General features: G+C 39.0%; 1 protein-coding gene across 1 annotated transcript; it reads left to right on the forward strand.

The window, feature by feature from the left end:
* The first annotated feature begins 739 nt into the window (after window positions 1-739).
* LOC147570631 (uncharacterized) lies at window positions 740-24,658 on the forward strand. Its single transcript, XM_086657181.1, has 35 exons — window positions 740-1,035; window positions 1,270-2,030; window positions 2,204-2,329; window positions 2,417-2,502; window positions 2,963-3,071; window positions 4,926-5,021; window positions 5,156-5,218; window positions 6,102-6,161; window positions 6,704-6,772; window positions 7,704-7,785; window positions 7,933-7,985; window positions 8,065-8,163; window positions 8,245-9,477; window positions 9,840-10,835; window positions 11,000-11,335; window positions 11,596-11,848; window positions 11,932-12,154; window positions 12,244-12,631; window positions 12,723-12,872; window positions 12,998-13,219; window positions 13,325-13,546; window positions 13,892-14,542; window positions 14,677-14,940; window positions 15,034-15,384; window positions 15,896-16,308; window positions 16,384-16,810; window positions 17,600-18,898; window positions 19,442-19,702; window positions 19,808-20,098; window positions 20,596-21,081; window positions 21,316-21,747; window positions 22,030-22,308; window positions 22,715-23,266; window positions 23,373-23,582; window positions 24,253-24,658. The coding sequence occupies exons 1-35, from the start codon at window positions 945-947 to the stop codon at window positions 24,370-24,372; spliced, it is 11,754 nt and encodes a 3,917-aa protein (XP_086513307.1). The 5' UTR covers window positions 740-944; the 3' UTR covers window positions 24,373-24,658.
* Window positions 24,659-24,849: the final 191 nt, after the last annotated feature.

The following is a 24,849-nucleotide window of genomic DNA, read 5'->3' on the forward strand; positions in this document are numbered from 1 at the left end:
AGTAGAATTTTACAGGCCTAGCATCCGACGATCGTTCTGTCTTAGTTAGTGGGTGCCTAAGAGCACGTGAGATGGACAGATCGATCGACCAGTTGAATAGGTGGGTTGGACATGAATAAACCTTCCACTAGCTAACAACCTGACTTTGGCCCATATACAACTTCCCCATGTTTAGTCCATTTATAACTAGCTTGAGTTTGGCCCGTCTATAACTTGCTAGAGTTTTGAATCTGAATCATTTATGCTAGTTTTGGATACTCATTTTCATGCTTGATAAAATTTTAGCATCTTACGAGTATTACTTACTTCGAACTGATAAAATTTTGTACCAATTGGAAATATCCTACAGAGATCCGATAGGTGTTAGAAATCCTACTTGAATAGGTGATCAATTGTCACATTTGCAAGTTGTAAGTATAAACTACTTATTTTATGTTCACTATATTGTAGTCTTGTTACACTATTTGAGTCTCTTAGTAAAAAATTATCATTATTAATTAAATTTTATTTGATGACAAATTTTAGGAACTATACCCCGTTCGAGAGGTTTCAGACTAATCCAATACGCACGGACCCTTAGAGTAGGGGCCTGCCCAAGAATAAAAAAGAGAAGCCCGTGTAGACAGACATTCCCAAACTTTTAATAGGTCCGTCCATATAAACAACAAAATGGTAGGCCAACCACAGCCCAAAACAAAATATATTTGTATATGAGACAATAACTGGTCTCATATCCTTCATAAGCCATTTGTCCTCTGTGAGAAAGAGAGCGGGAGCGAAGTGTTTTTGTTTTAAGAACGTGGGAGTCCCGCCGGGAAAAAACACAAACAAGACTAAAACCTCTCCTCTTCTTCTCCGTTTCGATATCTAAAACCCTAGTTCTTCACTATAAATAACATCAACAAACTAATAATCCTGGCCAAATTCTTAATAGCCTCAAGTATATGATGGATTCGATCACTGAAGAATCTCGATTATCAACTCCAATTCAGTATTATGAACAACATGCACGATTTCTCGTCGATCCTCAACTTTGTAAGCTTCAATCTCTCTCTCCCTCTCTCTCTCTCTATATATATTTGTTTCTCTCTCTACTCTGTTACTTTTCTCTCTGTTTTGTTTATCTGTTTATGTGTTTGTAGTTTGATCATCGAAGTTATCATCGTTGATTTTTTTTTTTGATGATTTAAGAAATGAGATTTTTGTTAATGATTTTGGTGATTGTTGTATTAAGATTTTGGTTTTTGATTGTTTACCGTGTGAAAACAGCGATTCAGACGAGGCTTGAGATGATAATGGAGGTTCGTGATAGGCTTGAGATTGTTTACACAGACGAGTACCTTAACTTCCTCAAATGTTACTTTAATGCGTTTTTTGTGATCTTAACTGAACTGACTAAACCTCAATTTACTGATAATTCTGAAAATCAAATTCGAAATATTATACTTGAGGTTTTTAATAGTCTTCCTACGAGTGAAGTTCTTCGTCCTTTTGCCTTGGACTTACTGAAACTTGCTTTGAATGTTCTCGTTGTTGATAACGAAAGAAACGGATTAATTTGTATTAAAATCATCTTGAATGTCGTAAGGAAATTCAAAATAGGGTCCGGAAATGAAATTCGGCAAATGGTTGACTTTGTTTCTGAGGTATATAAGAATTTTGAGGCAACTGTTAGATATTTTTTTGAAGATGGAGGTGGGAGAGTTGGTAGTGATAGCGGGTCTGGGACTAGTGTTGCTAGTGGTGATGGCAAGTTGGTTGTAGAGAATAAGGTGATGGAAAGGTCGGGTTTGGTATCATCTGCATATAGTGGAAATGGGCAGCTTAATCCTAGCACCCGTTCGTTTCTGATTGCTATTGAGAGTCCTCTGGTGGTGATGGCGTTGTTCCACTTGTGCCCGCCGGTAGCTCGGAGCAGTGTTCCTCATTTGTTGCCTTTGATAATTGGTGTAATGTCTGTACCAGGTCCAAGTAAGGTTCCTCCTCAGTGGACGAAGCACTTAGGAGATATGAAGGTTGCACAAATTAAGGTACACCGTGCACTAAGGTTTCTGATTAGTTGTTAATATTATTGAATTAAACACTTTTGTTTGAGTTACTTAGAACATGGAAACCTCGAAACAAGATCAAATGGAAGTTCTATACTGAAACCAGTTATGAATCTGGTTAGTGATTGCTAATCTTCTTTCTCCATTTGTTGTAGGCAGTGTCCTTTCTAACTTACCTGCTGAGGAGTTTTAGCGACAATATCAGGCCACACGAAGAAACCATATGTAGAAGCATTGTGAATCTGCTTGTTACTTGTCCTGACTCTGCTACTATCCAAAAGGTGGGAGGTTGGTGTGTTCTTTGCAGTTACTACGACTCTCTAAACCACTTGTCTCCTGATAATTGGGATGCTATTTATTTGACACAGGACTTGTTAGTAGCCATGAAGCATTTTCTAAGATCAGAGTTTAAGAGGGGCTTATTTCCTTTCATCGATACTCTATTAGGAGAGAGGTACTACATGATAGAACTTCTGGTTTTACAAGATGGGTTAAATCTGTTATTTCCTTAATGATGTTGAATAATTTCTAGTTGCATATTCTAGAGTCACGTGAAGAAGTTTATATTCTTTTTCATTTGCACAGATATTCTTTGTTCATCTAGTGAAACAAGAGATTTTGACTACATTTTCATGTGTAGTAAGATTAAGAAAATGTTATTTGTGTTATACATATATATTCTTACATTTGCTATGGTTAAGAACATCTCGATTCTGATACTATTTTTGCTTGTGGAATGCTTCATTGGTTGCCACAAGTTGGTTGAAGTAATATTTTTTGCCATGTTTTGACTTTTGTGTTTGTCCTCCTAAGTCCATTAGTCATTTTCTCACTTATGTGCTTTTGCTAGGTGATCAAATATGGTCATTGACATTCCCTTTACTCTTTTATACTACTCCTTTTTAATGTTTCAGTTTTTTAGCGGGCACTGGCCGGAGATGCTTCCAGATTTGTAGACCACTTGCTTATAGTCAACTTGCACAAATCATTCATCTTGTCCGGGCGGATCTTTCTCTGTCACAGGTTTTCTTATCACATTTTCAACGTTTAATACCTAGGTTTTTTGTTTTTTATATTTCTGCAATTGTCGTTTTACTATCAAAAGTTCTTCGCTTATTAAATTATATGATCTCCTATCCACTTTTTGTTTATACACTAGAATTGATGATTCGTGTCAACACGCATAATTCTATGAACATTTTTGGATGAAAAAGTAACCTTAAATCCTGTTAAAGATTCAAATTCTAATGTGTTTTGTCCAGGTCTGGATAGAACTGATTCTTTATATTGGTGTTTTTCTTATCAAGGAATCAGTAAATTCTTCTTCGATTTAGGTGGATACATTAACGTCTTACCACCCAGCCTGTGCGAGGGAGTAACATCACCTTGAAGCATACTGCTTAGGCACTCAAAATTCATTTGACTGCACTGATACATGAGGTGTAATAGTCCCACATTGCTCACAAGAGTGTCCAGAGACTGGGCTATATGTGTAAGCTCAAGCTTAGTAAGTACCGAGGCCTTTTGGGTAGGCTTGTGGGGCCTTCGCCAAGGACAAAACCCCGTACCTGTGTAAGGTGGTCAAAGCGGGGACAATATCGGCAATTGCTAAGGCTTGGGGCGTTACAAAGTGGTATCAGAGCCGGGGACGGCTCTTCGCTGAGGGTGGGGGATTGTAATAGTCCCACATTGCTCACAAGAGTGTCCAGAGACTGGGCTATATGTGTAAGCTCAAGCTTAATAAGTACCGAGGCCTTTTGGGTAGGCTTGTGGTGCCTTCGCCAAGGACAAAACCCCCTACCTGTGTAAGGTTGTCAAAGCGGGGACAATATCGGCAACTGCTAAGGCTTGGGGCGTTACAAAGTGGTATCAGAGACGAGGACGGCTCTTCGCTGAGGGTGGGGGATTGTAATAGTCCCACATTGCTCACAAGAGTGTCCAGAGACTGGGCTATATGTGTAAGCTCAAGCTTAGTAAGTACCGAGGCCTTTTGGGTAGGCTTGTGGTGCCTTCGCCAAGGACAAAACCCCGTACCTGTGTAAGGTGGTCAAAGCGGGGACAATATCGGCAACTGCTAAGGCTTGGGGCATTACATGAGGAAAAGCTGATTTTTTTGTATTATTTCGACGTGTTTTCATTTTGAAAAGTAAAAAAAGTTATGTTAAAAGCCCTGATGCAGAGATAGATTACAAGAAAAGTCAATAGAAGGACAAAAAACAAACATCTTGTCGACACTTGGTTGCTCAAGTGGTTGATAGTGTTGACATAAACTCCAAAATTCAGGAGGTCTCATGTTCGATTCCCATAGGAGGTGGAATCCATGGTTATTGAATTTGGGTTATTAAAGGTATAAATAATGTAATAAATATGTCGGGCTTTAGGCTCTATGTTGTTGGGCTTTAGGCCCCTTTAGTTATTTGTTTAACTTAGGCGGTTATCGTGCTTATCACGGCTTGATGATGTATCAATGCCTTGTAATGACTAACTTATATCGTAGTCCATTTCCCAGGAAAAAAAACAAGCAAACATCTTTTGCTGTTTTTATAGGTGAATCCTCACAAAAGAAATACATCCCAACCTGACAAGAAAACATGCAATTCAACACTCTTTAGCTCTTTGTATTTAAGGGACTATAATAGCATATTAGACTTAATGTCTAAGATGAGTGCTTCTAGTGTCCTCTCAGTCCCCAAAGTTACCTATTCTTCCGCTACGTCCATGAGAACCATGTGAGTCTGTGACAACAAAAAAGTGATTTCCAAATGGCAATTTTCGCTGGGGTCTGCTGTACATGAGCACATTCAATCTAGGTCTCTTATGATTCTCATTGAGTGTCAACCATCTTATACAAATTTAACAGTTTGTATTTTGTTGCAGTTGTCGCAGATCATTTATTTGTCCTCGAGTAACATGCATGATGAGTCCTTGCACCTCAGCAGTCATACGACTAGTGCTTGCCTAATGTTGAATCTGGTGCGAAAATGAGCTATAATTGAAGATACTGGTTTCTCTTTTTTTTTGTTTGAGTTGCTAACGAATTTTACGAAATACATATGTGATTTGAGTAACTGACAATTTAAGTATAATATTGTTTTGTGGTTTTCAAGGTGGAACCCATATTTCAGAAAGGTGTTGATCAACCTACGATGGATGAGGCGCGGTGTTTAATGGTAGGTAATGTAGCAGAAATAAATGTGAAATAAATAAATATTAGGACTAGGAACCTAGAAGAAATAAAGGGTACATCAATAAGGTAGATAACATCGATTTCATTTAGTTCATCAATGAGTAGAAATAGTAGCAAATAAAAGTGGTTCTCGTAGTTCCTAAATTGTAACTTGGGAATACAGTAAGTCGGTAGTATTACTACTATGGATAAGAATTACTGTTCTCATCCTTAAAGGATTTTGACCAAGTTTGCACCCATAAGGACTCCTTTCTGCCACATAATGTTCTTATGTCTCCTACATCTATCATTAAGATATGACGCAGATATGGCACTTCTCTTCTTTTTGTGTACAAGGATGATAAAAATACCTGTAATGTAGCACAAAAATGTTCAATAATAACAAACTAGAACTAGAAAATTATAAGAAACAGAGGAGAAAACACTAAATTAGATGGCCAATATTTTATTAGCTCATCAAGGACTAGTAATAGTAACAACTAAAGGTGCTTATAAAGCGCATAGTCCGGCGCCTACCGACTCTAAGGGGTTTCCGAACTTTCTTACTTGTAATTTAGAAATTCTTTAATTGGTTGTCCTACTAATACTAGTGATTAATGTTTTCACCATAGGGATTTTTTCCATGTCCGCACCCGTTTTAGGTGCTGAGCGAGGCCCATGGATGGGCTAGGATTGAGTTCTTCATGGTGGTGTCTGTCATTATATATCTCTCATTTTACTGAAGATATGAGCCTCTTTCATCCGATAATGTTACTTAGCTAGTAGTTTATTAGTGGCTCAGTCTCTACAATATATATATATATATATTGCTTGGTGTGGTTTTTGGGATTTCTTTCTGAATAACATATCATCCTATTTCTTTACAGGGGAAAATTTTAGATGCTTTTATGGGGAAGTTTAGCACCTTTAAGCGCATTATACCGCAGGTATGCTACTTTGGTGTGTAGTGAGCATATTGTGTTTTGACTCCTATAATATTTTCTAGAAAGCCAGATCTTTGCCTCCATGGGTGCTTTTCTAGCATTTGTAAGTTGTAGCTAGTTTTTGTCCTTTTCGATCAATGCCAGATCAGTTCTTTCACAAACCAGAAGAAAGAACAAGTAACGAAGAATATATGAATCCTCTCTCTCTCTCTCTCTCTCTCTCTCTCTTGAGAATCCTATCTCTTAAATATTTAATATAATAATATATGAACCGAGTCACTGAGCGATCGAGTGGCTTATGGCTTAGCCTTACTTGGTTCTTATTAGGACTTTGAGTAAGACGCAGCTTGGTCTACCCCCAAGTTGAAGCCCGAAGGTGACTAGTGAGTTGAACTAATTAGCTTTTATTGGTGCTTCATGCTTGTTGATGTACTACTTATTTTATCTAAGATGTTTTAGTCGATGCTGGTGGAAATGCATTTTCCTTGTTGAATGTTCTTCATGGACTGACTCAGACTTAATATGTGGCATTTTTCTGGGACTAGATCTTAGAAGGAGGTAATGAAGGAAGAGAGTGGTTGACGTTGAGGTCGAAGCTTGAGACACCAGAGCAGGTGATTGCAGATCATTTATTGTAAAATATCTAAATTATCTTTATCGATGTTGGCCATTTTATGTCTTAATAATTTATCTGATTCGATTGGGAAACTTTTTGTCCTTCATTTGTTTGAAATTGTCATTAAGGGTGTGTTAGTACTTTCTGTGGAATGCTGAAAATTCTGATGATAGTGAAACTAGATGCCAGTCCTGTACTTTTCAGTTGTAGAGCCAACTGTTGTTAACTTTCTAGTAGCTTCCCTTCTTTCTGTTTGCTACTAAAACCCATGTAATTCAAGTTTCAGCTCAGATGTTGCATGATTGGTTGGTCTCTTAGCTAGCTTGTGTTGTAACAATTTGTCACCACTGAACTACCTACAGCGTGCTAAACTTAACTGCATTTGACTTTTTGGTTCCCTTGTCTCATTTGAGCATAAATGCACCACTCTGTTTTTGTGTGCTTTATTAGTTTTACGAAATTTTTAGGTCATAAAGTAATACCTGTTGACGAAAAGGATATTTATGTTGCATTATATCGGTATCTCTGGTACCTCTTCGTTAGATTATCTGGTTAACAAAAATACCACGCGGTATGAAATTCAGGAGTAAAACAATTCGTATCATACCATCATAGTATTAGTAACCATTTGGAAGGGGAGAATGAATAATATATTGAAGAGCCAAATGTTTAATTTATCTGTGATCCTTTCTCTGTTCTCCTTATTTTGTGGTATAAAGTAAATGACAGGTTTCCTAGGGTATAACCAGTATCTATTTCCACCATGAGTATATCAACATCCGTCAGTTCAAGGATGGTGGTCAAGAGTCCTACATTGATAGTTGGGGGCACATATATATATATATATATATATATATATATATATATTATCTTAGTGCAGTTGGTGTTTTCCTTGTAATTCCTTTCACTGATATATGATCTTATTGTAGGCGGTTCTATATCTGCAAGTTCCTTTTGATTATTCCAAGGAAGTCGGATATTGTAAAAATCTCATTAAGACCTTGGTCATGGGTAAATACTGATAACCCCTTAAAATTATTGTTCATCATCTTCGGCTATCAACCTAGCAAGGTTGCTACTACCTGATTCGGCTTGTAGCTAATTATTTTCTTTGTTCTTGAATCTTGATGATGCATATACTTGGGACGTTTCATGTAGGAACTAGGACCATAATGTGGAGCATCACTCATGCACATTTACCCCGAGAACAGGTTCATTATCCTCTAATTCATCACTTCCATGCACTCAGGTGTAGTCTTGTTATATCATGCTCCACTTTCTACTCTTTAGGTTTCCTCATCATTACATGGGACACAGCAGGAGATGCAGGTTTCTTCTTCACCTAGTATGTCAATAACCCAAGGTTTTAAAGGGATGACAGTAGATGAGGTATTCGATATAAAGTGACCATTCTTCTTTACTGTAAGAAGTCTAGGCAAACTTCTATTGCATTAACATTTACTTTTGTAGGTTCTGAAATCGTCTGAAGTACTAAGGAGTGGGATCCACTGCTTGTCTATTTTCAAGGAGAAATATGAGGAAAATGAAATGCTTCATCTGTTTTCTGAGATTCTAGCTGTTTTGGAGCCTCGAGATTTCATGGACATATTATCACTGTGTTTGCCTGAGCTGTTTGAATGCATGATTAGCAACGACCATCTGGTCTACATAATTTCTGGGCTTCTGCATGAACCGAAGCTTTTTAGTCCATGTGCAGATGTTTTGCTCAATTTCGTAGTCAGTAATAAACTCGATATTTTGAAAAATCCAGATGCTCCTGCAGCAAAACTTGTTTTGTACCTTATCCGGTGGATATTTGAAGCTATTGCTAAGGGTCCATCAAATGGTGAACATATTTTACAGCTTCACGTTCCTGTAATCATGGAAGCTTGCATTAAATATGCTACAGAAGTTGATCATCCAGTAGGTTACATGCAGCTTCTCCGTATAATTTTCTGTGCAGTCTATGGGGAGAAGTTTCAACTACTATTGCGCGACTTAATTCCTATGTTGCATCCTTGCCTAAATATGTTATTGTCTATGATTGAGGGTCCCACCAGTGAATATACAAGGGATCTTGCGCTTGGGCTATGCTTAACACTACCAGCACAGTTGAGTTCGTTGTTGCCTCACTTTCCATGCCTCATGAAGCCTTTAGTTTTGACTTTAAAAGGAAGTGATGACCTGGTGAAATTGGGTCTAGCGACACTCGATACATGGATTGATTATTTGAATCCGGATTTCTTGGAATCAAATATGGCAAATGTTATGGCTGATGTGATTTTAGCTTTATGGTCCCATTTGAAGCCTTCACCTTATCCTTGGGGTAGAAAATCTTTGCAAATTCTCGGCAAGCTAGGTGGTCTGAATAGACGCTTTCTCAAAGAACCCCTTGCACTTGAGTGCAAGGATAACCCTGAGCATGGGTTTCGTTTGACTCTAACATTTCAGCCAGAAACTGCATTTTTGGTGCCTTTGGATCGGTGCATTTCCTTTGCAGTAGCTGCAGTATTGCGAAACAACAGTAATTTGGATATTTTCTATAGAAAGAAGGCTTTGAGATTTCTTTGTCTGTGCTTGTCATCTCAACTGAATCTACAAGCAAATGCAACCAAGGACGGCAGTTCATTTGGGACGTTGATGGCATTGTTATCATCTTCAGTGGATCCAATCTTGCTTGTGGCTGAGGATTCAGATGTGAAGGTTGGTATTGATTTAGGTTTTTTGCATTACTTAGTGCACCACATGTTTTCTTTTTTTTTTTGCTGCAGTGGACTCTCGCTTGTTTAAGTTAAAATTCAGTGCTCAAATGCTCAACCCGGTGAGCATGGTAGCGTAAAAACAATTACCTGCACAATCTATTCCTTTGATCCTTCCCCACATTAATAATCATTATACATCTCCGTGGCTGCTTATGTACGCAACTTTTGCTGGATCTCTTATGGTTTTATTACAGAAAAATAACACTTGATCTTCCTGTTAATGATGTGTTTCTTGTTTTACTAGAAAACTTCGGATACTAGCTTGGAATCTTGGATTATAATAATGGTCCTTCATTGATACAGGTTGATTTAGGTGTAAAGACGAAGACCCAACTTATCGCTGAAAAATCAGTTTGTAAGATTGTATTGATGACCATCATATCTGCCAGTGCAGAACCGGAGCTCAAAGACTCGACGGATGATTTTGTTGTAAATATTTGCCGTCATTTTGCAATGATTTACCATGTAAACTACTCTTCAACTAATTCTCTGGTTGGAAGTGATCAGCCTGATCATATGCTTCCATTGTCTAGTACTGTAACTTCTAGCTCTAGAAGTCCAAGTTCTTCTAATATGAAGAAACTCAATCCTTTGATTTTTTTAGATGCACTAGTTGATGTCCTGTCAGATCAAAATAGACTCCATGCTAAAGCCGCTCTTAATGCTTTGAACATGTTTTCTGAAATACTTTTGGGTCTTGCTCACACAACATATACTGATATGCATACTTCTAATGGAGATCCTGCTCCCCCCACAATGGTTTCAAGTCCATCTACTAATCCTTTATATTCACCCCCACCCAGTGTTTGCGTCCCTGTGTTTGAGCAGTTGTTGCTCCGTCTCTTACATTGTTGCTATGGAAGCACGTGGGAAACACAAATGGGAGGCGTGATAGGTCTTGGGGCTTTGGTTGGTAAACTCACAGTCAAGACGCTATGTACTTTCCAACTTCGGGTGATCCGTGGCCTATTTTATGTTCTTAAAAGGCTTCCTTTGCATGCTAAAAAAGAGCAGGATGAGACAAGCCAAGTGCTCACACAGGTACTGCGTTTGGTAAATAATGCTGATGAAGGAAGCAGTGAGACGACTAGCAACTTTCAAGGAGTTCTTAATATTCTTGCAGCAGAACTATTTACTCCTAATCCATCTCTTATCGTGAGAAAGAATGCAGAGACATGTCTAAATCTACTGGCTAAAAGGACTGCTTGCGAGGTGTCTGAGTTGCTTGAGCCATTGTGTCAACGCTTACTTAAGCCACTTATAATGCGGCCTCTGAGGTTCAAGAATGTTGGTCAACAGGTAGAATATTTAGCTTCTCCCGACATCTCTCTCTCTCTCTCTATATACATATCTAATGTATATATATATATATATATATATCTACCTATATATATATATCTAACTATATATGTATATGTAAATGTCTTCTGTTTTATGTACAACATGACATGTTTCTTTGACAGGTCGGAACAGTCACAACTTTGAATTTCTGCTTGGCCTTGAGACCCCCTGTTCTAAAGTGGACCCAAGAGTTGACCAATTTCTTACATGACGCTTTGCAAATTGCAGAGGCGGATGAAACCGTTTGGATTGTGAAGTTTATGAATCCAAAAGTAGCGGCTTCTCTGAACAAACTAAGAACAGGATGCATTGAATTGCTTTGTACAGCAATGACATGCTCAGATTTTATGGCACCAGATCATGCTGAATTGCGTTCGAAGATCATTACCTTGATTTTAAAGTCTCTAACATGTCGAACACCAGAAATTGTAGCCATTTCAAAGGAGGGTTTAAGACAGGTTAATTATATCTTCTTAAATTTTTTGACTCTTGTTACAATCCAACATACATAGTAGTGATACATCAATTGCTATATGTTGGCTGATCCAACAAACTGCTTAATGCGACTGCTGATCAGCTCTTCTTGGCCGAGAATTAACGAGGGGATATAATCTTAGTCATCTTTTGCTTCACATTTTCTCTAGATCGAAGGTTATCTCATATTGATCTTATTGATTCATTTTGATATGTATAGTTATGGAAGTTTTACAATTTTCAGGCTAAGCGAAGGATGTCCAAGGACATTTTGCAGAAGAGCCTCAAGCCAATTTTGGCCAATTTGGCACACACAAAATGTCTCACCGTGCCTCTTCTGCAAGGTTTGGCCCATGTTCTTGATTTAGGTTCCAATTGGTTTACTGTTTCATTTGGTGGTAAGTTGTTGGAGCACCTCAAGAAATGGCTCGAACCTGAAAAGCTTGATCAATGCCGGAAGCTATGGAAAGCTGGAGATGAACCAAAAGTTGCAGCAGGTTTTCGGTTCTTCTTGCCTTCTTGGATATTTACTGTGATTACCATGTGCTTTAGACTCTTACACAACGTGCTTACTTTGCAGCTATTATTGAGCTTTTCCATCTGCTTCCTCGTGGGACAGACAGGTTTTTAGATGAACTTGTGACAGTTACTATGGATTTGGAAGGAACTCTACCCCAAGGACAATTTCACAGTGAAATTAACAGCCCTTATCGCCTCCCACTTACTAAGTTCTTAAATCGTTATGCATCAGATGCCATTGACTATTTTCTTGGTCGGATAAATCAACAGCGATACTTTAGGAGGTGAGACTATTTTGAAGCTACATTAAAACAAGAGTTTGTTTTCTGCTCTGATTTACACTGTTCTTGTTTTATGTTGTTGTCTGTTTTAGGTTTATGTTCATCATACATTCAGAAGTTGGCCAACCCTTGAGAGAAGAGCTTGCGAAATCACCGGAGAAGATACTTGCAATTGCCTTTCCCCAAGTTTTTACAAAATTGGAGGCATCAAGGACAGCCACATCTGTAATTCCTGCTGCTCCAATGAGTAACGAGATCCATGCTACTCCCTTAACTGATAGTCTTACTGATTCAGCGATAACTCCAACTGCAAGCTCAGATGCGTACTTTCAGGGGCTTGCTCTTATTGTAACTTTGGTTAAGTTGATGCCAGAATGGTTGCCAAGGAATCGTGTCGTGTTTGACACCTTGGTCCTTATTTGGAGGTCACCTGCAAGAATTGCTCGGTTAAACAATGAACAAGAACTTAGCTTGGCCCAAGTAAGTTAGTTGCACGGTCCGCCCAGACTGATGTTTTATTTACAATGTAAATTATAAACCATTGTTGTTCACTGTAATCCAAAAATTGCAGGTAAATGAGAGCAAGTGGCTCGTTAAGTGTTTCCTGAACTACGTGCGGCATGATAACCTAGAAGTTAATGTTCTCTTTGATATGCTCTCCATATTCTTGTTCCGCACTCGGATTGACTATACTTTTCTAAGAGAGTTTTATATCATCGAGGTAATGCTTAGATTATGGTATCGCAATCATTCTTACATTGGAAGCTTCTTTCTGCAAATAATTTGCTAAGGTGACTTCATTATCATGTCGTTATGGGCCTACATTATCACTATCTTTCTTTCCAGGTTGCTGAAGGTTATACACCCAGTATGAAGAAAAGACTTCTGTCACGCTTTTTGCATATTTTCCAATCAAAAGAGCTAGGTCAGAATCACTTGGTTGTCACCATGCAAATGCTCATTCGTCCGATGATGGCCCATGCTTTTCAAAATAGTGAAAGTCGGGAAGTTGTTGATCCTGTTATTCTACAAATGATTGCAGAAAAGCTTCTAGATCCTCCTGAGAATGTACTTTGTCTATTGATATGACCCTTACACATTATGTTCAGCTTGTTATAGTTAAGAGCGTCTTACAGATTGAACTGTGTTTTGCTTTCCGTGACTCATTTATAGGTTTCTGCGGAGTATGGCGAACTACTTAGAATTGAACTTCTGCAGCTCTCGACGTTGCTTATCAAGTACCTTCATAATGACCTTGTTGACCATCGGTTAAGTTTTTTCAAATTTGGGTGGGATAGTCTAAAACGTGAAGGAAGTGCTAGTAGGCAATGGGCACTCGTCAATGTTTGCCAGTTATTCGAGGCCTATAAATCTCCCGAGAAAGTTGTCTTCCAGGTATATGTACCAACTGCAAATTATACTCAATACAATAGGATTGAGTAACTAACTACACCTATCAACCAACCATAGCACAGGAAAACTCTTAGTAGTGACAATACTTTTGAACTCTCTTGGTACTATGAAGTAACTACACTCTTTGTTGAATTTGATAAATGTGACAGACAATATCATAACTCAAAAGAAAAAAAGTTGTAACTTATTATACTAACGGTAGTGCTTCATTATGTTATCTAGTTTGTCTAAGTTTTCTTGTTTGCCAACTCTTTTTTTGTATGATTATGTGTTCCTGTACTCCGAATTATATCAAGCCATGTGAACTTATAAGCGTTTCATGTGTAGGTTCTCGATATCCTTCTTAAAGAATCCCAATCAGAAGACACTATGCTAATTAAGCAAGCTATTGACATTCTACTGCCTGCGCTTCCAAAAATGCTGGCTGGGGGTCCTGGAATGCCAAAATGGATCCATTTCATAAAAAAGGTCTTGGTTGAGGGAGGTTACTCAGTTCCTGTTTTGGTTCACATTTTCCAGCTCATTGTTCATCATCCTGATCTCTTCTATGTTGCTAGAGCTCAATTTGTACCAAAAATGGTAAATCTTCTATGTCCGCTCGGGTTGCCACCTAATTCAACAGTGGAAAATAAGCGCCTTGCCATAGAAATTGCTGGATTGGTTGTTGGTTGGGAAAGGCAAAGGCAAAAAGAAATGAAAGTTGTACTTGACACCAATGGAGCTAGCCAGAGAAGCAATGTATTGACTCGAGGATCTATTAGTGGTGTAACTAAGCGTTCTTCAGATGGTTCGACATTACCTGATGACCTAAGTAAACGTGTCGAGGTTGAACCTTGTCTTCAATCCATTCCTATAGTGTCACATGGTAGTGCGCAAGCGGTTTGTGAGGTTGACACCCCTGGTTCTGGTGGCCAACCTGGTCAAGATTTCAAGCCCAGTGCGGCGATGGAAGAAATGATTATCTATTTTCTAATGAGAGTAGGTCTCTTCTAAACTTTTTATTGATTATCTATTTACTTAGGGTTGTTTGACTATAATAACTTACCTTGATAGAGTTCTTATTCAACTGACCAATTAAGTTGCATTTGTTTTCATTGCTTTAAATGGCACAGGTATCTTTGGTCATAGATCCCAAGGACAAGGGAGTAACTTCTTTGTACATTCAAGCTTTGAAACATTTATCAGAAGCTTTGGAGGTGTGGCCAAATGCCAATGTAAAGTTTGATTATCTAGAGAAGTTGTTGGACGGTCTTCAACCATCTCAGTCCAACAAGGACATCGCAACAGCTTTTGCACGGGGTATGGATGTAATGAACACCATTATGGAGAAACAACCACAGATATTCATCCGCAACAACATCAATCAGATCTCTCAAGTATATTAATACCAGCTATTTTTGCCAGAAAACTGATTCTAAATCTCATGACTTAGCTTATTGCTGATTATGTTCTATATGAATGTTGTGTAGATACTTGAACCCTGCTTCACTGGGGAAGTGCTCGATGAGGGGAAGTACCTCTGTGTCTCACTTAAGATGGTCTTTGGTGCTTTTCCTCCAGAATCTGCCAACACCCCTCAAGATGTGAAGATATTGTACCAAAAAGTTATGAAGCTCATACAAAATCATCTTGATGCTGCGATATCCTCTCAGACACCACTCGAATCCGCTAACTCCATGATCACTTTTGTTCTTTCTGTTGTTAAGACCTTGGTTGAGTTGCAGACGAACTCCATTGATCCTTTCCTTACATCGCTCACTCGTGTTCTTCAACGCCTTGCACATGATACTGGTTCAGAAGCAGCTTCGCATGCGACACTGGTATGTGATGTCTTTCAAAAAATTAATTGTATTCTCCAATAAACTTATATATGGATTACAGGATCACTCAAGTTTTCAATGTGTAACAGAAGTTTCGTCCACTCCTCTTGATTCAACTTTGTTTCTCTTGAAGCAATTCGACCACTGCTTCCTGTGTAACAAGGGGTCTCTGTCTCCAGTATAGATTATATCACATAGATAAATCAAGTTTTATCAAAAAAAATTGGAAGGATGGTTCCCATCAACCAGTTGGATTAAATTTCTGTGTTGGAAAAAAATCTATCTGGGCCACTTCATATGATTTTCTATCTCCTTAGTTTCACAACCTACACTATAATGATATGGTCACTATCTGCAGCATGATGATTGTATGTATACCTTTTTCAAATGAATGCAATATTTTCGAGATACTAAGAACAGATGTAATGATCTATTGACATATATTTCCTCCACACCTTTTTTTCATCTTTATTCAATATATTGACTGCAATTAATTCATACTGAGTTTCAGGGTCCCAGAAGAGATCCAGATTCTGCCGTTAGCTCCTCACATGCAGTTGCTGACGTTGGATCAGTCATGTATAATTTGAAATCTATCCTGAAACTCATCAATAAAAGAACCATGTTTTCCCCTGATTCCAAGCGTTTTCTAAACGAAACACTGCACACTTTACTATCACAGAAGGGTGTAGATTCTAGTGTTCTTCTTTGCATACTTGATGTTGTAAAGGGTTGGAATGAAGATGACTTCAGCAGGCCATCCACATCCAGTAGACCAAGATCTGTGCTCAATCAGAAGGAGATAGTTACTTACCTGCATAAGCTTTCACAGGTTGATAAGCAAAATTTTTCCGTTAGCGCTCTTGAAGAGTGGGACAGGAAGTATCTCGAACTCCTTTATGGAGTTTGTGCTGATTCAAAAAGGTACTTGTATAACTTGCAATTAACTGATCTTTGTTTTATCAAGATACCGAATTAATGGATCTGGTTTCTTTCCAGATTTCCTCTTTCTGTGCGACAGGAAGTGTTTCAGAAGGTTGAAAGGCGTTTTATGCGTGGCCTAAGTGCAAAGGATCCAGAGACTAGGCAGAAATTCATTTTACTTTATCACGAGTGCCTGGAGAAAACATTGTTTGCAAGGCTGGATTTCATCCTCCAACTCCAGGATTGGGAAGAGCTAGGTGACATTTTTTGGCTGAAGCAAGGACTTGATCTTCTTTTCAAAATTCTGATTGAGAATAGACCTATTGAACTTGCTCCAAATTCAGCTCGTGTTCCACCTCTTGTGCCATTGGGATATCACCAAGAGCATTCAGGGTTGCACCAGCAGATAACTGATACCCCTGAAGATTCTGAAGGTGTACAAACACTCAAGAGGCTCGTTCTTAACCATTCACAGTTCTTGAACGAGATGAGCAAACTTCAGGTTATAGCCTTTTCTTGGTATTTAAGCTATCTAGTCGGTAATGCAATATATCGTGTATGAGTCCTCATTGACGTGCACAATTACGTCATATATAGCCGAAAATCCTCATGTACCAGCGATATATGTATTATTCACTGCTTGATTGGTCTGCATCCAATATTAATATCGACTGCTTAGTATTTAAGAACAAGGTGTTATCTCCAATTGTCAGTAATAAGCTAGTAGTAAGATATAAGATGGTTAACCGCTAAGAACTAGTACATCGGAATATAAGTGAGTGGTAATATTGATTTGATGATAAATTTGACATAGATGACCATTCCATTTGTTAAAACTTTTATTTGTCTGTCACAAACTCGCGAGTCTCAATTTTTTTTTTGACTGAAGCATCTAAGAACATGTACTACCATCATCTGGTTGTTGGTTGTTTCGTAGGAGGTATCTTAGTTTCCATTAGATGGTGTTTTCGAACTCTGCAGTTTGTAATCCACGTACTAGTTTCGAAATGACTTTTACCTTATGGGGATGACGGTCACTTTTAGTTTATAACCCACGTGATCATTAAAGTAAAGGAATTCTGTTTTCTTTTTCTTTGTGTGCTGTTCGGGTTTATTTTTGGTGGGATACTATTAATCAGTGTAAACTTTGATTTTCAGGTACTGAACTGTTTCCTTCCTGCGTATATTCTTTTCCAACTCGGAGCCGGAGAGTCTAAATTCTGTTTCTAGAAATGACTGTCGTCAGAAGATTCAACTGATAAATCTAATTGTTGTTTGTCTTATTCTTCAGGTTGCTGATCTTATTAATCCATTGACAGAACTGGCTCATGTCGATGCAAATGTTGCTTACCACTTATGGGTTCTGATTTTTCCAATTGCCTGGGCAACTTTACTAAACCAAGAACAACTTGCGCTGGCCAAGTCAATGATAAATCTCTTATCAAAAGATTACCACAAGAGGCAGCAAGCGAGCAGACCAAATGTTGTGCAAGCTCTTCTTGAAGGTCTTCGGTTGAGCCATCCTCAACCTAGGATTCCAAGTGAACTCATTAAATATATCGGGAAGACTTTCAATGCTTGGCATACCTCACTGCCTATGCTAGAAAGTCATGTCATCTTGTTAACGAAAGAAACTAAATGCTGCGAGTCTCTCTCTGAGCTTTACAGGCTATTGAATGAAGAAGATATGAGGTGTGGTTTGTGGAAGAAGAGGTCGATTACTTCTGAGACTACGGCTGGGCTTTCACTTGTTCAGCATGGTTATTGGCAGCGCGCTCAGAGTCTCTTTTATCAAGCTATGATTAAGGCAACCCAAGGCACATATGACAACACAGTTCCAAAGGCTGAGATGTGTCTTTGGGAAGAACAATGGCTTTATTCTGCTGCTCAGCTTAGTCAGTGGGATGCATTGGTAGACTTTGGCAGTAGTGTCAAGAATTATGCCATTTTACTTGATTCTTTCTGGAAGACTTCCAACTGGAAGTCTGTAATGGACGATATTTCAAAAGCCCACGTGGCAGAGACCCCAAATCTCCGTTTGGTCCAGGCCTTTTTGGCACTTCACGCTAAGAATGCGGACGGCATCAGAGATGTTGGGAACATAGTGCTTAAAAGTGTTGATCTGGCTCTTGAACAGTGGTGGCAGTTGCCTGAACTGTCTGTTCAATCTCAGATACCTCTTCTGGAACAATTTCAACAGCTGATTGAAATTAACGATTCGTTTAAAATTAAAGTGGCCATAGCTAACGGAAGCAAGCAGATTTCGGGAAGTTCAGCGGTGGAGGTTAGTAATGGTGCATATGGGGACCTCAAAGAGATTCTCAAGACTTGGCGACTTAGAACTCCAAATAAGTGGGATAACTTGTCTGTTTGGTATGACTTGCTCCAGTGGAGAAATGAGATGTATACTTATGTAATCAATGCACTCAAGGATTTCGAGACCACTAATCAACAACTTCATCTGCTTGGTTATCGTGACAAAGCATGGAATGTCAATAAGCTAGCTCACATTGCTCGCAAACAAGGCCTTTACGATGTTTGTCTCACAGTACTTGAAAAGATGTATGGTCACTCAACCATAGAGGTGCAGGTATGTGAAGAGGAGTGCTAGTGGCAGTTCCTCTAATGGAAAAGAAAGTGAAAACAAACAAACAAGTTTTATCATTGCATCTACCGGGAATCATAACTGTCCAGTTTTGGAGGCCAGTAACATTTGGCTTTCCAAAGGCAAAATTTGAACAACCCACTACCCTATTCAGAATTTTTTTTTCGAGAAAAAGAAAATTGTATCGAGAAGGCCAACGATCCTGTCTATATTGTTCTTTTGTTTGTGAGGAGAGAAGTATATAGATTGGACAGTCACGCTCATGCATTTGGGGTTTGGTATGCTGAAAAGTATCCTCACTTAGGCGTGACAAAAAGTGATCATAACTCATAAGTTTGGTTATTACATGTAGTCTTTATGGGTATCTAGGTCCATTCTAGGACGGGGTTTTCTCTGGTAGGACCCAATCTGAGAAGTTGTGCACATAATAGCTTTCCAAAATGGTCTATCTTTTTTCATCATTAGTCATTTAGTTTATTATGTTTTTTGTGCCTATTACATTTATGTTATGCATCTAACTGGTTTCAGGAGGCCTTTGTTAAAATAAAGGAGCAAGCAAAGGCTTGTCTGGAACTGAGGGGAGAACTTATCAGCGGGCTTAATTTGATTGCCAGCACCAATCTTGATTTTTTCCCTGTCAAACACAAAGCAGAGATTTTCCGCATCAAGGGAGATTTTTTCTCGAAGCTGGGTGATAGCGAGAAGGCTAATCTTGCATATTCCGATGCTATAACCCTGTTTAAACAATTTCCTAAAGGATGGATAAGCTGGGGAAATTATTGTGACAAGGTATCAGTTTTTCTGCTCACTAATGCTTAACTTTCCATCTGCATAAAGCCTGTAGCAGATATTTCCAGTGCTCTGCCTAATGGGCAGTTATTGATTTTTCCTCAGGTCTATAAAGAAACTCAAGATGAGGCGTGGTTAGAATATGCTGTGAGCTGCTTCCTTCAAGGCATTAAATATGGGGTTTCTAACTCTAGAAACCATCTTGCTCGAGTTCTATACCTTCTCAGTTTTGATACTGCAAATGAGCCTGCAGGAAGAGCGTTTGATAAGTACTTGGACCAAATACCTCATTGGATCTGGCTCTCCTGGGTCCCGCAGCTATTGAATTCCTTACAAAGACCAGAGGCTCCTCACTGCAAACTTGTTCTTCTAAAACTAGCCACTGTTTATCCCCAGGTGAATTGTTACTTTCAGAATCAATTGTTAATCATTATAAAAAAGCTTTAAGAAAAAATTGACACACATGTTGAGGCGCTTAATCAATTATTCCTTGCGTGCTCAATCAGAACTTACAACATACTTTTTTTTTGTAAAAAGTCCATCTTTTTGTTTTGTTTGTTGTATTATCTGGCTCATTTGACGCAGCTCGTCCGTAAGGATGGGATCCCTCTACTTCACGTTTTTGGCTTATTTTTTTGTTGTGCTGATGCTTCCAAACCGGCTCCGCCTCTGCCTTCTCCGCTCCCAGTTGCATATTAGTTCTTTGTAGATTTTTACACACTTATGCTCTTCCTAAATTGATTGATGCCTTTTACCACCTCAAGGCATGCCTCTCCCTATAGCCTCCTTGAGGCTCAAAAACATGATTTTAAATCATCAATATTCAGACATGTTTGCTGTTGTCAAGTTCCATGCTTGCTAATAACCGTCAAAGCAATTTTTCCAATATGCAGGCGCTATATTACTGGCTACGAATGTATTTTGTTGAACTACGTGACTTTTCCAATAAATTTGAACTTGGAAAAAGTTCAGCAATGGCACAAGCTCAACAGAGGATGCAGCAAACTGCTGTTGGTGCTGGGAATGGTCCTTTAGGCTCGGCTGTTAGAAATACAAGAGTACAGAATCATCCAGGATCGGGTTTAAACTCGGAAAATCATCAGTGTTCTCAACCTTGTGGTGTTAGGGGGTCCCATGATTGTGGAACCTCTAATTGCCAAAAACTTGAAAGGCCCACAAGAGAGGAAGCTAGTGCTCATGTCAGGCCTGGCCAAATGCTGTCACGGAGTTCTTCAAGCATTAATGGAGGTGGTCAACGCACATCAGGGTGCAATGATGGATTGGGAACGGTAGCTTCGGAAGCTAGTGCATTATACGCTGCTAAGGATATTTTGGATGCTCTCCGAAGCAAGCACACTGTTTTGGCGAGTGAACTTGAGGTGAGGATCACCATAACGAGGTCGTCTAAACATTGAATATCTGATACTAGACATGTTTGAACTTTCATATTCATTTCAACACACCACCTTTTGAAGGCTATAATGTGTTCGTCGTTGGGTTCCTTGTAAATGACCTCAGATAATTGGTTTCTCGTCATTTGTGCTGATATATTCAGTTTTTGTAGTGCTAAATCTTGACCTGACAAGAGAGGTCCTTCATTTTGATTTTTGCAGGGTTTTCTAGGAGAACTTGGATCGAGGTTTCTACCTCGAGCAGAAGAGGTTTTTCTAGTAGTCATTAATGCTGTGATACTTCACTGTTACAAGCACTCAGTTGCCACTACTGCTGAGGTTCCTCAGTCTTTGAAGAATGAGCTCTCTAGTGTTTTCAAATCATCCTTTCCAGTGAATGATGGGGGCAAGTACACTGATTGCGTGAGACAGTATAAGCAGGCCTTCAAACGTGACTTTGATCCGACAAACGCATCTACTTTTCCTGCCACTCTCTCTGAACTAACAGGGAGATTGAAGCGCTGGAAAAATGTAATTGAGGGTAATATTGACGACAGGTTCCCATCTGTCCTAAAGCTGGAGGAGGAAAGCAGACTCTTGCTTAATAGCCATTTTATAGACTTGGAGATTCCGGGGCAGTATTTTACTGATCAAGTAAGTAGAACTATAATTTGGTTCATTAACATGTAATATGGGACGATCGCTAAAACTCTCGAGACCAAGTTTCTTTTTAGACTTTAGCTCCCTATGTAAAGTTTGCACGGGGTTACACATGTTTGCTCAGGAAGCCCAAGCCTAAAAGAGAATATTGACACGTCTTTTTAACCAAGACCAACAGGAAACTGGACTACTATTATTTTAGTAGAGTCGACTGCTTCTCTACAGTCATTGGCTTACGGGTGCAGTCTAAACTCTTAACTGTTCAACTACTTTCAGGAAGTTGCACCTGCCCATACAGTAAAGTTGGACAAGATTGGATCTGATATTACAATTGTTCGACGTCATGGAGCTAGCTATAGGCGCCTTACTCTCATTGGTTCTGACGGCTCTCGACACCATTTTATTGTTCAGACAACTTTAAGTTCCAGTGCTCGAAGTGATGAGCGAGTTATAGACCTTTTTCGTGTGATGAACAGAATGTTTGACAAGCACAAGGAGTCGAGGCGACGCCACTTAGGCATCCATACTCCACTCATAATCCCTGTTTCACAGCAGGTAATGAAGCCCTCATTGCTACAGCTGTCGCTTACTAATTTGTTTGCCCGCTTTTCGAAGAACTGAGATATACGTGGCAGACCAGTAGGACTGCAAGTTACAAATGCCACCTAGTTAAGATTTAAGAACTGCCACACAATTGTTTTCTTTCTTGCCAGGGTTCTTCTACTCCAAACAATAGTTCCATTGGACGCTGTTGGTGGGTGCAGTTTCATTGACCCACTTGTGACCTGGGCCAACAAACTGGAAACCCATCATCTTAGTGTCCACTCAAATTCAATTACCAACATGGCAGAGTTCAATCCTACCTAAAAACCCTGAAATATTTTTCCCGATTACTGTTTCCTACCGATCTGTAGGATTTATTTTTGTTTCATGATACATATGTGATCTTAAACTTTGTCAGGTTCGACTCGTAGAAGATGATCCGATGCATATCACATTCCTTGAGGTATATGAGGTCAACAGTGCTCGGAACAATCGAGAGGCCGATCTTCCTATCATCCATTTCAAGGAACAACTAGACCATGTTATATCTGGTCTCGTATCACCAGAAGTAGTTTCGGATTTTCGACTCCAAACATACACTGACATAACAAAGAATCTAGTAAACGAAACCGTATTTACTCAGTACATGCACAAGACTCTTATGAGCAATAACCTTCTCTGGGCTTTCAAAAAGCAATTCTCTGTTCATATTGCACTGTCCTGCTTCATGTCATTCATTCTTAAAATTGGTGGAAGGTCCCCGGACAAGATTTTATTTGCTAAGAACACCGGCAAAATATTTCAGACTGATTTCCGTCCAGCTTATGACGAAAATGGGATGATCAAGTTTAATGAACCTGTACCTTTCCGACTTACTAGTAATATGGAATCATTCTTTTCACCCTTTGGCGTGGAAGGTCTTATTGTTTCTTCCATCTCTGCTGCAGCACAAGCTGTGGTTTCACCTAAAGTAAGTTTAATAAACAAATTTAGTGAATTTGAGATGTTTGTGTTACAGTAGTAATTGGCCATTATCTGTTGATCCTTAATTTTTTTTTAAATCAATATTTTTGCAGCAAATTGATCACTCGTGGCACCAGTTAGCTATGTTTTTCCGTGATGAGCTGATCTCTTGGTCACATAAGAGATCTCAGGGAATGCATTCGTCAGCTGTTGCTTCTGGAGGTAGCTTGAATTCTACAGATCTCAAGCATAAGATTACCACCAACGTCGAAAACGTTATGAACCGGATTAAAGGAATTGCTCCACATTACTCCGCCGAAGAGGTAAAAGCTTTAGAAGGAAAATGCTTCTTTCCCCTAGAGTCCTACTTAGAGTTTTACTCAAAATCTGATGCGACATCTTCCTAACCTCATACTCTCATCAGCAGTTTTCCGAAAGTACAAAATAAAAGATACAGACAGTGCCATCAATGCATTGAGTAAGACCAAACTTTCAGAAATTAGGATACTGTCCATGTCCTAGGGCGGAGAAGTCAGAGCAGGCAGGAAATAACTATAAGATGTACCCACATGTACTTTGATGGTTTTATTCTGCACTTTGTGGTTTCGACCGTCTAGACCAGCGATATAATTGGTCGAGTTGTAACCTCGTAAATAGTCTACTTCATCTCCGTCACGAGTCTAGTGTCAACGTTACCGTTTTCTGATATGTAGACTGCAGTTGAATCTCTTCACTTTGACCTACCAGTTCCTTGACAAGATTGGGTAGAGAACAAGTATGTACCATTTTGGTATTAGATGGTGAGTTTGACTTGCATATAGGCATTAGGCAAGGTCTTGATGGTTGTACTGACCATGCCATCCCAAGTTCACTTCACATTGGGCAACTCTAAGTAACTCTAGACATGCGCCATTGTTCTTTCCCTAGTCAAACCCAAAACCTAGATCTTTTCGCTTGACTGCGCTGCTAATTTCTTTTTTCCTGTCATTTCAGGATGATAACGGTAGCGAGCCTCCACAGTCAGTAGAGAGAGGTGCCTCGGAACTGGTCGAAGCAGCCTTAAACCCAAGAAACTTGTGCATGATGGACCCGACATGGCATCCTTGGTTCTAACCCTAAAGTCTTTACTCATTAGACGGATCATTGATGGCCTTGGTGTAGTCAGACGGCAATCGTCAGTAAATATCCATTTTTTGGCAAAATATATTATCCTTGTGAATATTTTGCTTATCTTTTTATTACAAGAAGAACCTAAATTTTCAATAAAAAAAATTTTCGGTGGGTAGATTGTGTTACTGAAACAAAAATTCTTTTGAAGGTTTAGCATTATAGACTCTGTAAATATTACTATCAATGGAAAAGAAATATAATCAATTAAATTTTCTTTAAGCATTAAAAACCATTCAACATTTTTTTACTTATCAGAAATACTTGTCTGGTGACATCTGAATCGTTTTTTAGGAGTCCCCAAGATCTAAAATGTATTTTTACGAGTAATGTCGGAATTAATGAATGATTCCCCACATTTTCTCATTTGTGGAGAAGTCAAGAAAGTTTTGTTAGATCATGTTTGAAAAACATATATCCAAA

This window comes from Eschscholzia californica, unplaced genomic scaffold, assembly GCF_041429995.1.
Source record: "Eschscholzia californica isolate CP2 unplaced genomic scaffold, dmEscCali1.0.p SCAF_1, whole genome shotgun sequence".
Classification (NCBI taxonomy): domain Eukaryota; kingdom Viridiplantae; phylum Streptophyta; class Magnoliopsida; order Ranunculales; family Papaveraceae; genus Eschscholzia; species Eschscholzia californica.